We start from the raw sequence: 17,651 nt of genomic DNA, 5'->3' as shown, positions 1-17,651 counted from the left end.
CAACCCCGCAGCGGAGATTCCCACCAAACAAACAAACAAACAGCAGCAACAGCAACAACAAACAGAAAGAAAATAGAGAAATAGAGCAACAACTTTTCCAGATAACCGTTTGGCCTGCTCCTGCTCCTGCTCCTGCTCCTCCTGGTCTGGCTCCCGTTGCTGTTCCTGTTCCGGCTCCTGTTCGTGCCCCTCCAACCCCTTCCAAATTAATGCTCTCTCCTCCTCCATCCCCCCTGGCGGTGGTTAATCAAACTACGCACTTACACGCACACATCTGTAAAGCAGGCACTGTTGCAGGACTTCGTACATATGTATTTGTGTGTATAGGATTTGTTGCGTAAAAAGTCAAATGCGCAGCAAAATGCAATGCCACGCCCCATGACGCCCTCGACACAGCTAAAGAGAGAGACATAGAAAGGGAGAGAGATGGAGTGAGAAAAAGAGATTTAGTGGAGCAGCAGTGCAAGCAGTAGAAGAAGCAGTACAACAAACTAGAGTGTGAGTGGAAGCAGGTTTAAAATGAGGAGACATGGAGACATGCAAAGTGCAAGCAGTAGAATGAGTAGAAAATCGGTAAAGCATGCAAGCAGTGGTGAAAGCCGAAGCCGGGCTTTTGATTGGAAAAGAGAGCAGGAGTGGAAGTAAAAGCATGAGTGGGAGTTGAAGTGGGCATGGGGAGTGAGAGTGGAAGTGGAATTTGCAAGCTCTGGAGTGAGAGAGCGAGGATGCTGACTGCTGGCTCTCTCTTTCTGTATGGGTGTGTGTGTTTGTGTGTGAGCTTCCTGACACTCTTCCTGATGTTTGTGTTCGTGTGTGCATTCCAGGGATACACACACAATGTGCGTGCAGTGAAATGGAGTGAAAACGAGTGACCAGAAAAACAGCAAAATAGCAAAAACAGAACAAAAGAAAAGAAAAGCAAGAAAAAAAAACAGCAACAGTCGCTGCGCCCAGGCAACAGAGTGCGCCACCAATGTGAGCCGTGAGTGTGAAGGTATTTCCCCTAAAAAAAAAACAAAAAGAAAAAAACAGCACGAAACCCCATAGTAAAACTAAAGAGAGAGTGAGAGATATGGATAGCTCGCCGGATCTGTCGCTGAAGCTGCGACGTGGCTCCAGTGATTCACGGGACAATTTCTACATGGATTTCGCCCAGGGCATCGACTCGGACATCGAGGAGGTGGACACCAACGCGACCACCACGGCCGCCGCCAGCACAAGCACCAGCACCAGCATCACCACAGCGGGGGATGCACCACTGCCACCGCCGCCCCTCCCAACAGTCTCACTCAGCGAGGAGATGCTCCTGCTGGTGGCACCGCCACCACCGCCGCTGGCGCCGCTGCTTGGCCAGCCGCTGCCCACGCTGACGGAGGCGGAGGACATGCCGCCGACGCCCACACCGCCGCCGATGATCGGTCATCCGCAGGCGGAGCCGCAGCTCAGCCTGGACTTGAGCCTCGATATGGAGATGAGTCTGGACGCCACCTCGCCGCCAGGATCGCCCATCAATTCGGTGCTGGAGCTTGAGCTCATTCCACCGCCGCCCCTTTCCCCCATGGAGGATGCCGGCCTGCGGACGGACGTAGACGACGATGGCGAGGAGACGGACGATGCGGAGGAGGCGGCAGCTGTGCCGCCGATGCTCATCCCCCCTCCCCCCATGACAGAGGAGCCTAGGGATCGGGCTGATGGTGCTGCAGCAGATGAAGAGGCAGAGGACGAGGCTGAGGAAGGGGAGGATGAGGAAGATGATGATGATGAGGACAAGTCCACACCGCCACCACCATTGCCGCCACTGCCCTCAAATCTGTCGTATGTCCAGGGCAACGTCACCCCGCCCCTGACCAAATCCCCATCGAACTCACCCTCGCCACCGGTGACGCCACCGCCCTGCCCGGAGCTGAATCTCACGCGAATGGTGTCGCCACCGGCGCAGCACATCAGTCAGATACCACCACTGACGCCCTCCTCCGAGAGCGACCAAGAATCACAGCCCGATTCCCCAAATCCACGATCTCTGCCAGAGCCAGAGCCAGAACCAGAGCCAGAGCCCGAAACGCGAGAGGAGGAGGAGCCAGAGCAGGAGCAGGAGCCCAAGGAGGAGCTAGAACCAGAACCAGAGCCCGTGAGCGGCAGGGATTACAGCCGGTCGCTGGACAACGAGGATGAGTCGACCACCATTACCACTCCACCGAGCAACGGGTATTCGGCCTCCTCGATCATTGCCCCACCGCCAGAGCACTTTGCGGAGTTGGATGAGGACAGCGTGGGCGGAGGAGCAGGACGTGGGCTCTTCATTCCTCCGCCGCCCCTGAGCATGGACATGGAGGAGCCAGAGCCCTCCGAGGAGCCTATTACCCAGGAAGACGACGAGGATCCCCTATCCGTGGACAGGGAGGAGGGACACGCCGACAGCATCAGCTCCCCACGAGCCGCGAGCATCGCCAGCGGCGGCATCATGTCCACCAGCGGGGCCATAGCGGCCATGGCAGCCAATGCCGCTCCTGGCAGCGGCTCTCCCAAGCTCTCGGAGAGTCGCGGTCCCAGCCGCACCGGCAGCCAGCGCTCCGCCACTGCAGCGGGCATCCTCTCGCCACAGGCATCCCTCAAATCGCAGGCATCCATCAAGTCGCAGTCGCAATCCCACTCCCAGTCGCACTCGCAATCCTCCGGCAAGAGTCCCGTGGCATCCATCAAGTCCAGCTCCCAGCGTGTCCAGAGCCCGCCCGTGGGCGAAGGGGCCCCAGTCATGCCCTCGCCGCCACTGATGCGCAGTCCGCCGCCGGAGCAGGCCCGTCAAATGCACAGTCCGCCAAGGATCACAACGCCGCCACGCGTCTGCAGTCCTCCACTGGTCAGCAGTCCACCCAAGCTAGCGGAGACGGCAGCAGCAGCCGCCGCAGCCGCCGTCACAGTCACAATCAAGGATCAGTCGATCGTCAGGTAAGCCACAGCCCAGAGGCGGGAGAACCCATAGAAGATTTGATTTGTAGGATGGGTGGTTGATTGATATTTCAATCATTTGGATGGGTGATCACTTAAAGGAGATTCCTTTCAATCGATGGAATTCTTTGGTGATCATTAATCGATATTTGAATACGGATATGAATATATGGAGATTGCTTGGGCTTAAGGGCGTTAAGGATCTTTTTGATTCGATTTGGAACTAAGATTCAAAAACAGATTCAAATTAGAGTTGTGGAATCGATGGGACTCCGCGAAAAGCTCGATCGAATTCACATGGAATCACTGATGATTCTCACTCTAAAAAAATCGACCAGCCCCAAACGCCTATCTAATTGTCACATCGTGTCTGGCGTTTGGGGCGTCTATTATCCCCTGGCTGTCCTTGTTCTAGCACTTTACTAATTGCATAAGCTGCTCATCATCATCATCATCATTATGAGAAACAGCGGCAGCAGCATCCTCATCATTGCACTCAATCTCTCGCCTAACTACATTCCCAGCCAGGCAGCCAGGCAGCCAGGCAGCCAGTGCATTCTCATAGTCATCAGCCTCCATTAGTCGGCTGCTAATAGCTCTACAAAAACTGTTTAACTCGTACGACGACTCAACCCACAACCCTCAAACCCATCCCCATCTCTGTTATCCAGCATCCTCCATTTGATGTTGTCTGCATCCTTCTCCCCTTCATTCCGTTGTGCATTAATTAAACATCACGTTTCCAGTGCAACACCCTGACAAGTTTCACGCCGGAGCCAGAGTCAGAGCCACAGCCAGAGCCGGTGTCACACGACGTATGCGGCATTTGAAGTGCGTATACAGGTCCGTCTGCCTGCCTTCTGCTTTCTACCTTCTACCTTCTGCCTCCTGCCGGCCGCCACTCGATTGGCTTGACATGCACAAATTGTTGCAAAGCGGAATATATGCAAAAAAAAAAGAGCTACAGGATTCTCCCGGCCAGTCACCTGGGGACTCCTGCAGCACAATGTTGTCGTCTGGCCGTTGCCATGCCCATTATACGTATTACGGGACTAAATTGCCGCAAGGCACCGCAAACACCACACAACCACCACACCATCGCACCACCGCCCGCACTTAAGCACCACGCACCCTTAGCCCGACCGCAAAATAGGTCAATTGAAAGTTTGTTGTGCCTTGTGTTTGGACGAGTGCCACGACCCCAACAAGAGTCCGTCCCGTTTTTGTTTCAATTGCGGTTTCTGTTTGCCCTCTGTCCAGATGCAACGACTCCCAGGAACCAGGCTCCTCCCCACCCCTAATGGACATTTCCAGGCCAGAGTACGCGGCCAATTCTTTTGTATGTCTTGTGCCCCAATGAATACTTGATGCCCTCCGGCCGCAGACATTTTGAGAGAATACCGGGGAGTCAAGCAGAAAATTAGCAAATCAAATTGTAGTACGAGCAATTTCTAGACACGAAAGGTTAGGCGGGTCATCGGGGTCACCTGATGCGGAAAACCGAGTGTTTCCGGTCACTTTTTATACAAACTTCCCTGATCCATATTCCATTGCCATTTACATTCATTTAAGCGATCGATTTGTAATTGAGAATGCAGATATAGTTATATGTGGTCGGGGTCACCTATTCCTAAGAATGATTCAGTGATCACCAAGGATCTTAGCCCAACTTAACCATCATCTGAGATGAGGCTGCATTATATGTTCATATTGGTATTATGTCTTTGTATGTCCATCAAGTGGCTCAAGTGAACCGAAGAAACGCGCAGATCCGAACCAGTCGAAGGGCGGTGCCGAATGACCCTTAAAAGTGACCCCGACACACAATAATTAACTTTCAACCAGGTTCGCCTGGTTTGTCTTCACTGTACACCACTGCAATTGAATGGAAATGGAAGGGCCCTGAAAGGGTTCTGTCGCTTTTCGCCCTGTGTGACTTTGTGGCATGCACCCAGTCCCAGTCCCTGTCCCACTCCCACAGCACTACCGGGACTTTATTCATCATCCATTTATGCAACAGTCGAGTGAGAAGGAAGGAAGGGACCAGGACCTGGCTGGGGACTGTGGACTGTGACTGTTGTATCGTCGGGTTAACAACCCCAACGAAAAAAAGCAAAACAGGAGAATGACGCCATAAAGTATGCAGCACGCTTTTAGAAATCTGATTACAAGTGCGCTTGAGTGCATGACCCACACAAACCACAGGCTCACACACACACACACAATACACTCTGCAAGCACTCGACACGCGCTAGAGCATTGTTTGCCCCGTCTCCCGTGTGTTGCATGTTGGATTTTGCATGGTGGCGGCTGCGTCGCTAGCTGTGCTTTGGCCTCATGTCAAGGTTATTTGATAAGCCCCACCCCCCGCCCAGGGCTCGAACTTGTTGCGATTCCAGTTCCTTGTTTGCATTTGCATTCGTAATCCTCCATATGCCATAATGATGCCCTGCCCATGCTCTTCTCCGGAAGGAGAATCCCTTCAAGGATGTCAGTGATTTGAATGTGAATAAATGATGCGCGGCATGATCGCGGATGGCATGGGAGGCGTGTGAAGCAGGTATTCAGTCTCATATTTGGGGAGTGCTTCCTGAAGCACCACCTGTCAGGCAGCCCTCATGGGGGTCATGTGTAGTGTCATGCGGTGTTTGGTGTTCGGTGTGTGGGGGGCCCCGTCTTAATTAAACATCGCAATCACATGCACGAGCCCAGAGCATATTTCATATTTCCATTTGGCCAGCAAACAAACATTGTGTGCCATCCATCTAATGCCAGACAGACAGCTAGCTGCCTCTGCCTCTCCATTCAGTACGGTGCGGGCCAACAGTGGTATTCCATTCTGTTCTGTTCGCATTCAGAGTACAAAGAATACTTGCAAATGGATAAGGGGTTGTACATCCCATTCCTCAATGATCTGTTGCAACCATTCCAGTAGACTAGCTACATATGAGATACATTTTACAATCAATAATCCAAAGTACTACCTTCAATCTCTTGATTGTCGATCGCTTCAGCTTCAGCTTACACCCTCATTCTCTTCGTTAGAAGACATCAGAGCTCTCGTTCAGTCAACGATTCCTTACTATAGACCCTCCACAGAGCTTTCTTTGATTTTCTAGCCACCCGATCGCAGTTCCTTGGCTATGGCTATGTTCTACTGCTACTGAAACGCACTGTACCATACATATCTGTACAGATTTGTGCTCTGTGGCAGTAGACGACGATTAGTCTCAATTGCTTTCGAGAATGGGACAGTCGGGACGGGAACTTCCATTCATTAAGTTTCGTGTGTTTCTGTTTGCTATCGCATCTGTGATTAAGTGCAATTTACGAGCACACGCTGTGTGTGTATCTGTGTCTGTATCTGTGTCCCCCCCTTGGGAATGGAATACTTCTGTACGGGCGGGAATTGAGATAGAGTGGGTTCCCATCCGGAAGGCAACCTCCTAAATGTACCCTCATAAGCAAACAAGTCTATAAATACATAGGTGCTATTCTCGTATTCTCGACTTCCAGAGCAGTGATCCATCTAGATGCAGATCCAGATTCAGGTCTCAGCGATCTCAAAGTTCAACAGGCCATCCAGATCCAGCGAAAGTCAAGTTCAATGAATCGTAATCTTGCGAAGCAAATCCCGGAATATCTTTATACATATATGCTATATGTATACACTGAGAGGAATTTATGAAGGGATTTACGATAGAGAACAGAGAATATCTAACATAGTATATGGTTCTAGTTAAAGGAAGTGAAAGATATTTCAAGATAATAGGAGTCCTTTGAAGTCGAATATTCCCTGAATCATACTTTGTAATCTGGCCCCAGCTCCTAAGGGATTGTATGACTCCTTTTGGAGTAAGCAAACCCAAATTTCCATCCTACATCCCACATATATTCGCAAACTGGTGGCTTTTCCCCTCAGTGTAGCATACATATAGATACATTTGCGTGATCATTTGTGGTCCGTTCGCACAATGACGACGGAAATGTCTGGCATCCGATATAATGGAAGCCGCCACACACCCATGCACCGTATAAAGAGATGCTTGTACGTACCACTGATTCGAAGGGGGGATTCTGATTCCGATTCCGTCCATTATTTAATTAAGCCGTCTCTCCATGCGTCTGTATCTGTATCTGTGTGGTTGTGTCTGCAACAGTATCTCAATCCAAATCCGAATCGGTGGCTGCCTCTGCAAAACCGGGGACGGGCTTTGGGGCCATCATTCAGTGAACCAACGTCAACCATGCATTCCACATCCTCATCCATTTCCAGCAGCAGCAGCAGCATCGCCGAGCCACCGATCGCAACACTGAGCTTCCAGGATGAGCAGAAGACCCAAACGCCACAGCCACAGCCGAAGCCAGTGACCACTCAACCACGGACGCACTTCACCAGCAGCCACCATCATTACCATTTGCCGCACCAGTTCCAGCATCCGCACCACCAGAACCACCACACGCACAGCGTTCGCGTACCCACGCCCACTGTCCCCAGCAGCTATGCCCCGCCGCCGCCACCGCCCACCGATGACGGCTTCCCCGAGTACAGCCGCAAAAGCTATATCCCGGCTATGGCCGCTCCTGTCCTCAGCTCTTCGCTACTGTCGGCAGCCTCCGGCGAGGGTGCCACAGCCCATGTGACGGCGGCCATTTCGCCTGGCCGCGCATCGGCCCGCTCCGGCTCCCAGCACCATGTGACCATCGACGAGTCCAGTCTGCCGCGCAAGAGCAGCGTCAGCGTGGTAGAGGCCTCGGCCGGACCCAGTGGCATCGTCGTCGGTGGCGGCGATGGGGACGGCGATCGCGACGTTGGAGGCGGCGGTGGTGGCGGTGGCGGTGGCGACAGCTCCGATCCGCCATCTTCCCCTGGGAGCAGCTCCCAACAGGTGAGCGGCAGCCAGGCGGACGGACAGCTGGCCTTGATGTACCACTCGCACCAGCTAACCAATTATCCGGCCATCCTGCCGGCCATCAAGCGCACCCATCGGCCATCGTTCGTCTATCCGCCAATGCCCAGGGTCAAGGCGTAAGTTGAAGATGCCTCAGATCACAAAGATGATTCTCTCTAATTGATGTTCTCTATTCGCAGTGGCGATGCTCTGGCCACACTTTTCTCCGCCCTGTACGGAAAACTGCTGGTGGTCATGGGCGTGGCATTTCCCATGGCCGAGGTCATTTCCACTTACATACCGCCATCGTTCTACGAGGTGAGTGAACAGTGTTGGCAAATTCTTAGCAGTGTTTGAAAGGGAAATATAGAATGAGCAAAGTTTTGCATTCAAAAATAACTTCTTTCGGCTTGCATTTATCGAAATCAAAACGATTTCGTGCTTAGTTCATTCCAAGACATTAAACATATTGTTTGATTAGAAAACCATCTCTTCAGAACTGTAACTTCTTCAAATTTATGTCCGGGCGTCGTGCGATAGTGCCCTTCGGTTGAAAGAATTTCATTCGAAAATCCTCAACATGGAGCATTGGGACGAGCCCATTCACACATTTAAATTGAAATGTGGCCCAAATAGCTTTCAAATCATTTCAATAATCTCGTACTCTTTTCAGGTATACTATCTATATTTGTATATTGGTAGCATGATCTTTCTGCTATTCATGTACGCCACGTTGCTGTGGGGTCGCCCCAAGCTGCCAACACCCATGGGTAAGTGCCGCCTGCCACTGGTGAGGGGGAGATGAGATGCATCATATTAAATCCTTGTTTTTGTGCAGCCACATCACCGAATAAAACAACAAAGACCAGCACCTCGGACAGCATGGACGAGTCGGACACGGACAGCACCTCGAACCATCGGCGCCTGCCGCCGCCCATCCAGGTGCGGCGTCCATCCCTCCTGTCGCCCCTGGGCAGGCAGCATCACTATGGCAGCTTCTATCTGCGCATGGGCGCTGTGGGTGAGTGTCCCTGATGGTCCTCCGCCTCCTCTCAGTGTCCCCATGGAAACTAAGTGCCTTTTGAAACGTTCTTTATAGCTTTTGGGATTGGCAGCATGATCTATTCGGGTCTGGAGTTTGGGCAGTACTTTGAACTGAATCCGGACACCAAGTGCCACAATGTGCTGCTAGCATTGACGCCGGCCACCCGGATGGCCTTCATCTTCATCCAGATGTACTTCATCTTCCTGAACAACGAGCAGATCAAGGTTTACCGGTACAAGATCATCGCCCGCTTCGGCCTGATGCACATGATCGGCACCAATCTGGCCGTCTGGCTGAACGTGCTCATCCAGGAGACGAAGCACGAGATTCTCACCTTCTACAATCCGGAGAACCGCACGCTGCGCATCTCGCATCGCATTCCGGGCCACTCACGCGGGCATGCCGTCATTCCAGTGCACGATCCGACGGCGCACTTGAGGGTGGCTCGAGGCCTCAAGGGTCCCTACCAGATCTTCGAGTGCCGGCGCACCAACATCATCGGAACTTTGGTGCAGGACGCCTCGCCCTTCCTTTTTCCGTGCACCATCGAGTACTCGCTGATCTGCGCCGCCATCCTGTACGTCATGTGGCGCAGCATCTCGCGGCCACAGAGCAATCCGCCGCAACGCCCGGACATGATCAGCTCGCCGATGAAGCGCTCGCCCCACCACTACTCCGTGGACTGTGCACGGGCCCACAAGGGCCTCTTTGTGGGCATCCTCATCCTGGTGCTGACCATCATCTCGCTCATCATATTCTTTGTGCTGATCTCACGGCCGGAGTTCGTCTCGATGGCCGTCACCGAAGTGACCATCTGCGAGCTTCTCATCTACGGCACGGCCACGATCGCCACTCTGCTGGGGATGATCCAGATCCGGCATCTGCAGTACGATGCCTACCGCAGCTTTTCCCTGGACGATATCCTGCTGGTGGGCGCCCAGACGGGCTCCTTCCTGTACAACATTTTCACGGTGATCGCGGGCCACTTTACGCTGCGCAGCGACGACATGCTGGTGCCCATCAATGCCCTGGCCTCCATCGTGCAGACCGCCTGCCAGACGATGTTCATTCTGGACGCCAGTCGCCGCCAGGCCGTTAGCCCCGAACACATCCGCAAAAAGCCCGGCCGGGAGATTGTCACGTTCATGCTGGTGGTGAACCTGGCCATGTGGGCGATCAGTACGCTGGAGAAATCGCGCGCCGAATCGCATCCCATCCAGCTGAACTTCTACGGGCTGTGGGCCTGGACCATCATCACGCATGTGTCCATGCCGCTGGCCATATTCTATCGCTTCCACTCGACCGTGTGCCTGTGCGAAATCTGGAAACGGGCCTACAAGCTGAAGCCAACGTACATGTGAGAATTCGCCCGCTCGCGCATTCAGAGCATTGCGCAGCAGCAGCAATTCTGCGAGGATCTCAAGACGAACCTCTCCTACTGCTACTGCTCCACGACCCTCGCCGGCGGCGAGCTGGAGACCGTCGAGGAGGTGGACAGCGGTGAAAGTGCCAACACCAACACTGGAGAGGCGGCAGGTTCGGGATCGGGATCGGGTTCGGGTTCAGGTTCAGGATCCGGTTCGGGATCCGGTTCGGGATCGGGAGCAGTGCCTGAAGATCAGGAGAAGATTGAGGCTGAGGCTGGCAAGGAGGAAGTGAAAGATGCCCTGGGCGGCGACAGTGGGCGGCGTGCACTGTCGCCGCAGAGCCTCAACACGGAGAAGGCCTTCTGTCCGGTCTACGTCATAAATGGTGAATGAGTTTACGCGCACTTTGAGTTCATTGACGCAACAAGCGGCCATGAGCTCAGCTTTGTTTAGGATACGCACCCGCCATAAGCCATAAGCCATACGTCATAAGCCATACAAGAGAAGGAGAACCAGTACCACCCACCACAGCGCACATCACCCACCAAAATCGTCATGAAACCACCATTATTTTTGGGGCGGGTGCCAAGCAAAAGAGATAATCCTTATCCCCCTCAAACGGAACCTAAAATAAAACAAAAAAAACATATCCGCCAAATCGGAAACGGAAATCAGAAACAAACACAGAAACGGAAAGGCGATACATAAATAATCGCAAGCCCACGCAATATCGTAAACGGTTTAATCAATATGACAGTTCTGGTAGATAATACCCGCACTCGTACTCGTACTCGTACTATAGTATCTGTAGGTGGATATTTAGAGCATATACAAAAATATACCCCAAAAGTGTTGACTGTCTCTCTTTCGACCGAATCATGCATTTTATATATATGATATATATACTAGTATGTATTTATATATAGAGACTGACTGCTGACTGTGTGGGTTCTTCGAGCAATCACCACACCATTCATCTAATGATCCTAAAGATCCTAGAACTAAATACAATATAAATCGGTATACGCATAGAGCATATATACATATACTACTAGAGTCCTGCAGAAATATCCAAAGTGTTCACAAGCATTCACAAAACTCTTTCGAAATTGCTCAAACAATCTCTACCAGAAGATCAAATGGAGAAGGCGTTCAGTCCCGTTCTGCTCGAATGCTTCGAAGTATTTCAAAGTGTGTCGCAGGACTGATTCGGTTGTGTGTTCATGCAGGAAGTGAAAGAGCAGCAAAGAAAATAAATTGAAAATGAAAATAAAGAAGAGCAAAAAGAGAAGGAGATGATTCATCAACCCCACCAAAAAGCGATGCGAAAATGTCGACAACAACAGAAAGTTTATAAAAAAAAACACCACTCGTACTACATAGTAGACGGTATAGACAGTATAGCACATAAGTATATATACACATACTCGTATGTAGATGGTCTATGCTATCCATAACACCATTCCCTACCATCATTCCCCTACCCTACCATCGCCTATCGCCCCACATTAATGGATCGTTTGTTGAAACTCCTAGTTTATCACAGCGTTAATAATGCATTTTATTAAGTAATTTTTGGATGGGTTAAGATCTTGTTAGGACCTTGTTTGCCACCCCAGAAGCGGATAGGTTTTTTGTGATACATATTTGTGTTTTTGCTTGTTCCGATTTAAACTGATTCTTTAACTATTATATTAACCAAATCTTTCAGTATTAAAAAGCAACAAAACAAAACAAAAAAATAAAAAAAAAATGGATAAAAAGCTCAAAAACTGTAGAGAGACAAATCACCAGATAACACCTACTATAAGGCACACAAATCTACATATATAGATTAAAGCAATTTTAAGGATATATATGAATATGAATGTCTGTTTTTTTTGTGTCTACCATAAGGGTATAAGATATATCTATGCATATACTATATATACATATAGGATTAGACTCCACATACACTTACGATACGCGATTGTCTTGTATATTTTGTCAATGCCAAAGAGTTCTTTAAGCTTAAGTTGAGATTACTTTTCTCTTCGATACTGATACTGACGATGGTGTGAACGCGACTTGACCATCCGACCGACTCATCCATTGTACTATATTCAAACGTTATTAATGCCAAAACTGATACCAAAAATAGTACGAAGAAGAACCACGAATCACATGAACCACAAAGAGATGAACACTTATACATAATAAATTAGTTATTTCAATTTTATACTCGATACTAAATTTTTAAACTAGAATTAAACTGTAACTTTGTATGCATTTTCTTATATATGTATTTATTGTACACCGACTTTGGACACTGCTCAAAAACAAAAAAACCAAAAAAACCAAAAAACGAAAAAATGAAAAAAATCAAATTGAAATTGTATTACTTAGAATTTATTGTACTCTACTCGTAAGTAGAAGTTGGGCTATGAAATGCCACGAAACTCACTAGAGGAACTCCTATTCCGAGTATTAGGAAAACCGGATCCAAGCGAATCGGTTCGAACACGAAACAAAAAATAACATTTTAAGCAAAATAATAAAGAGAAAACAAAAAAGTAACAACATATAGTATTCAAGTTATACCCAAAAGCAAAACCAAAACCAATTGAAAATCAAAATAAATGTAATACTCGTAATTGTGGGACGCAATTGAACGTCCTAACAATTCTGCAGTTCCATTCGATATTTACTGGTCCATTTTCAACTTTCGCTGCTCCTAATGTTCCATTTTCATCTTTTTGTACAAGGGAAGAATTTTTGGGAAGAAATCTCAGATTGACATCCATTCTTTAGATCCATTTTAATCGTGCTTCTATATCACTGTTTCATTCCAGCGGTTTCGAGAAAAATCTGTGCTTGCTTTCGACAGATATAAAGACATCTAATTGAAAAGAGATTCCACTGAAAGATTTCTCAATCATCTCACAACAAACTCTATGCTTCGTAAGCAACAGCATTTGTAAAGAGAAACATCCTACTGTTCCATTGAAATTATAATTGATTCATATATTGATTGATATATATATATACATATATGATTCAATGATACCAATAAGAATACCCATAGTTAAGGAATTTAGAAAATATAAATATAAATGTATGTAATGTTCTATGATATTATAGTCTCGACTTGCATGTGGATTGTGTGTTTCTATAAATATGGATGTTTCTGTTGTATTTGACACAAGTCAACTTGTTCTAATCATTCCAATGGGGATGTTTCATTCCCCTAAAGCTATTCCACTAATTTATCATGTTGGATCGTAATGTATCACTGTTTCTTTCCATTCCATATTCGCTTTCCACTGTTCCATTGTATTCCTTTCCCTAGATATATGTAACTCGACTTAACCCGAAAAAAGGAAGTTTGTATTAAGTGTTACAAGTATTTATATTAACAATAATGCCTATGAAGATAATAAAAATAAATACATCAAAACACCAAAACCCGGAACCCGAAATCAAAGCCAGGAAACAGACAACAGAAAGCAGAAAACAGATAAAAGTAATAAACTAGTCGTGAATGTTCCCCCAAATGCTATATTGACTATAAAAGTGCAGTAAATATGCAATAAATATGAATAATAAATTGAAACGTAATTCGATTACTATGAAAAAAGACGCCTTGACTGTTGTTTTTATATGTGGGTCACGTTGAGCTGGTCCTGCTCCTTCGGAGAAGTTCGGGGGACTGGGTCTGGGACTACAGACAATTATGGGCGTAACGCGTTACAAAATTAGTGTAGAGGGGCGAGAGGCGCAGGAGCAGATACATTTACATTTATAAATACAGATACAGAACTGAATCTGAAGCTGGAACTGGAACTTCGGAAAGTGTAATGTACTCGCAATTGTATCGGAAATGACTGCGGGCATGTACCCATGAGGATGGCACGAGAGGCACCCCGAATCCGAACTCGAGCCCGAAGCCTCAAGGGCTCCTATGGCTGGAGCTGGAGCTGCTGCTGCTGGAGCCAGTGGGTGCGTGCAACGCCAGAGCGAGATGGAGCGCAGATTACCCCAACTAGAGCTCCATCTCTCTCCATCTCTCGCTATCTCTCTCTGTGGATGCTATCCCCTGATTTTCACTGCAATTTGTGGATGCTGTTTCGGGTGCCTATATACTCGGGCACCCGTGCGACGGTGCGACGCTGCGAGTATGCGTGCCACTGGTTACCCGGGATTTGAACCACGCCCTGGCCAACCGAGCTGCCCGAAAACTAGGTTAGCTCCTCCGCGGGACAATACGGCTATGATATAGGGTTTTGTTTGTCCAGCACATCCAGGAGGCCAGGCTCTAATTCAATTAGCATTCGATGCCACACGTCCACCCATCCGTCGATCCATCCGTCCATTCATCCATCCGTCCATCTACACACACAACGGGGAGGCCGGCAGGCCTTGTGTGGGCGCGCCAGGTTGCAATTAGGTACGATTTCAGATCCAGGGTTTACATAAATGCACCCTGTTTGGCGGCAAACTAAAGCACCCAAAAGGTGAATGTCCTTTGGCAGGATCTGGCGCATGCGTCCTGCCAGAGCCAGAACCAGAGCCAGAGCCAAAGCAGCGCCCCTCTCTCAACCACCAAGGCCCCACCCTCACTCACTCAACCACTCCCCCCTGTTATGTTTTGTGTCAACGCCTTGGCGTTGCATCTTTCGGGTGCCTGCCCCTGTCGCACCTTTTTGGGCATTAACGCCTCTTAGCCGCTGGCCTCCCTGCGGAGTGACCACTGGAGTGGGTCCCCGTGACAGGAACTCCCTAGCCACTCGCTAGCTGTCGTTATCTTTAATCTGATTATTCAGTTGTTAAAACTTTCATTGACCAAGAGAGAGGGAGAGGCAGCCCCAGCCCCAGCCACATCCCCAAATCCAATCGTAGTTGGTCCTTAAGCTTAGAGGAAGTCGTATCCTTTATGCATACTCGTAATTAAAATGGAGTTCCATGTAGTTCTCCGCGATGTTTTTATGGTTCAGAGTTTTTGTGCACAATTGTGCATATGCAGAGGTAGTAATTCTGACAGCCATCACACAAGTACAGTGGAGACTAACCAACGGATGCCACTACCTAGATACTACGCTTTTATATAGAGTGAAATCTATTTGATAATCAGCAGGAATAACCTACGGAGATTTTGTCTTTACGGAAGAAAGGACTTTGGAAAATTCGAGGTCCAAATGAGTGAAAGTTCTTACAGATTCATCGACCCATCGAATCGTTGATCGATTCGTAATTGCAACATCATCTCTTGCATTCGTTCAGTAGATTGCGATGAAGGCTGAGCTCTTGGTTCACAAGAAGTTAAAATAGCTCTGCCATCAAATCAGGCTCAGATTCTACACCTTTAATATATCTACGTGGAAGGTATCATAACGCATCTATGTAACTATACGTATTTCTTCATACTCAATGTTTTGTAACTGTTTCCATTTCATTTTTGTGAGACAATTGGAAGTACCCTACATATTATGGTTAAATATAGCTTCGCAAAACGTGTGCGCCGACTTCAGACATCTTTTGAATGGAGATTCCCTTAAGTTTCGCCCAAGATGTGGTCACTGGCCCATCTGGTAGTCGACGTCGAGTGACTACTATAGGGCGCCTTTCAATTATTGACATCTCTCGTGTTGTGTCGCTGTGTGTGTGTGTGTGTGTGTGTGTGTGTGTGTGTGTGTGTGCGTGGCTTAATTATTCAATCTGTCGCATAGAAATACGAGTAGTATTCACATTCACGTGCTTTGGCCACATTTCAGACAATCATCAAAAAAAAAACGACATCTCGGGCCGGCGCTATTATCGCCCTGCCTTTGCTTTCCCATTCGTCCAGCGAATGGCGTGGGCAGCGTACAACAAATAGCAGCAGCAGCGCAACAGAAAAACGGCGGAGCAACAACAAACCAAAGCGCGAGAAGCAACAAGAGAGGAAGGATAGGTTCGTGGCCGAAGTATTGGATACCCTGGCAGATCCATCGGTCCCATGGCAGAATGAAACTACAGATTTTTGTATAGCATCCGATTGCTATCCCATCCTATTTCCCTGAGATATACGGTGACCAGGTACACAGGATATATACATATGTATACGTACTATTATATCTATAGATATATGTAGTAAATTATATTTATCTCTAAATTACTCATCATACCTTCTCCTGTCGAGGGTATCACAACAAACGGCGAAACACGAATATCGTATATATATAGTCGTACGTGATACGCCGGCTGCGACGCCACGGCTGACTGTTGCGTTGCGTTTGCCAGTGTCGCTGCCGACGTCGCTGTCGCCGTCAGCGTCGCTTAGGTGGTTTTTTGCACTACCATGCCCAAGGGGGGGTGTGTGTGGGCTATCGTATTGCGTTACATTGCTGTCGCTGTGCCTCTGCCTGCGTCTCTGTCGCAGCGGGGTGGTTTCTACGTTTCGGTCTGGCGCTGTTCTGTTTATACCCGGTACTCAATGGAGTATAAGGGGTATATTCTATTCGTGTATATCTGTGTAACAGCCAGCATGAGGTGTTTCCGATCTCTCTCTCTTTATCACACTCTTCCTCGAGAAATAGATGGAGGAATGAGGAACTCATTGACAACAAGTACCGCCGTCTACGTATAATCGTCCAAACATACATATGTAGGTATATGTATATTAGTAGACAGGTATGTACAGGGTACTGGTTGCGTCGTGACTCACATATTGGACTCGTTTTGGCTCTTTCATTTCGCCGCTTCTGCTTCTGCTTCTGCAACTGCCACTGCTTCTGTCTGGGCTCCTGCCTATGCTTTTTCGCTGCCTCTGCCTCTGATTCTGCTGCTATTACTGACACTGCTATTGGCTCTGCTCTGGCTCTGTTCTGGCTCTGCTCTGGCTCTGCTATTCCGCTGCTTCGGTGAAAATACCAAACAACTTGATTTTGATACGATATTTCGCCGCATTTCGAAGCGTTGCGAGCGATTGGAAGGGTCATACCGGTGCCTGCCACTTCCACTTTTCAACTTCCACTTAAATACATATTAACAATATATTACCACAATTGCAACAGCAACAGCCACAGCCACAACTACGACTTTTTATAAACAATCGCATCGAAAGTGGAATATTGAACAGATTCGACTCCAAAGTGGTTGATCGTTTTAATTGTTAATGAATTAAAGTGCAATTCTTATAGCGTTGCTCATAGACTGGATTGTGTTGGTTGATGCTGCTGCTGTTGCAGATGTGGTAGCAATTGTCGCTGGCTGCTGCTGCCCCCCTTCCGCAATTGTTGCACATACTTTGCTAAAATATTTTCTTCATTTTTTTATTGTTCTTGCTGTGCAGTGTAAGAAAAGTGCGTTGAATAAAAAACATAACGAAAATAGAAACAGAAACAGAAAAAGAAAAGGATAAAGGAAACGGATGATTAGGGTAAA

The 17,651-nt window shown here is 48.4% G+C and overlaps 1 protein-coding gene across 1 annotated transcript; it reads left to right on the top strand.

Moving 5' to 3' along the window:
* Positions 1-1,072: 1,072 nt before the first annotated feature.
* On the top strand, positions 1,073-12,237 carry LOC6597833 (proton channel OtopLc). Its single transcript, XM_026990741.1, has 8 exons — positions 1,073-1,118; positions 1,284-1,946; positions 2,124-2,946; positions 7,223-7,975; positions 8,039-8,156; positions 8,512-8,608; positions 8,677-8,859; positions 8,938-12,237. Exons 1-8 carry the CDS (start codon positions 1,073-1,075, stop codon positions 10,242-10,244), a joined length of 3,990 nt encoding a protein of 1,329 aa, XP_026846542.1. The 3' UTR covers positions 10,245-12,237.
* The last annotated feature ends 5,414 nt before the right edge of the window (positions 12,238-17,651 follow it).

The sequence above is a fragment of the Drosophila persimilis genome, unplaced genomic scaffold (assembly GCF_003286085.1).
Source record: "Drosophila persimilis strain 14011-0111.01,24,50 unplaced genomic scaffold, DperRS2 tig00000606-arrow-arrow-pilon, whole genome shotgun sequence".
Lineage (NCBI taxonomy): Eukaryota > Metazoa > Arthropoda > Insecta > Diptera > Drosophilidae > Drosophila > Drosophila persimilis.
The sequence above is the reverse complement of the archived record's forward strand: the minus strand, read 5'-3'. Positions and strand labels throughout refer to the sequence as shown.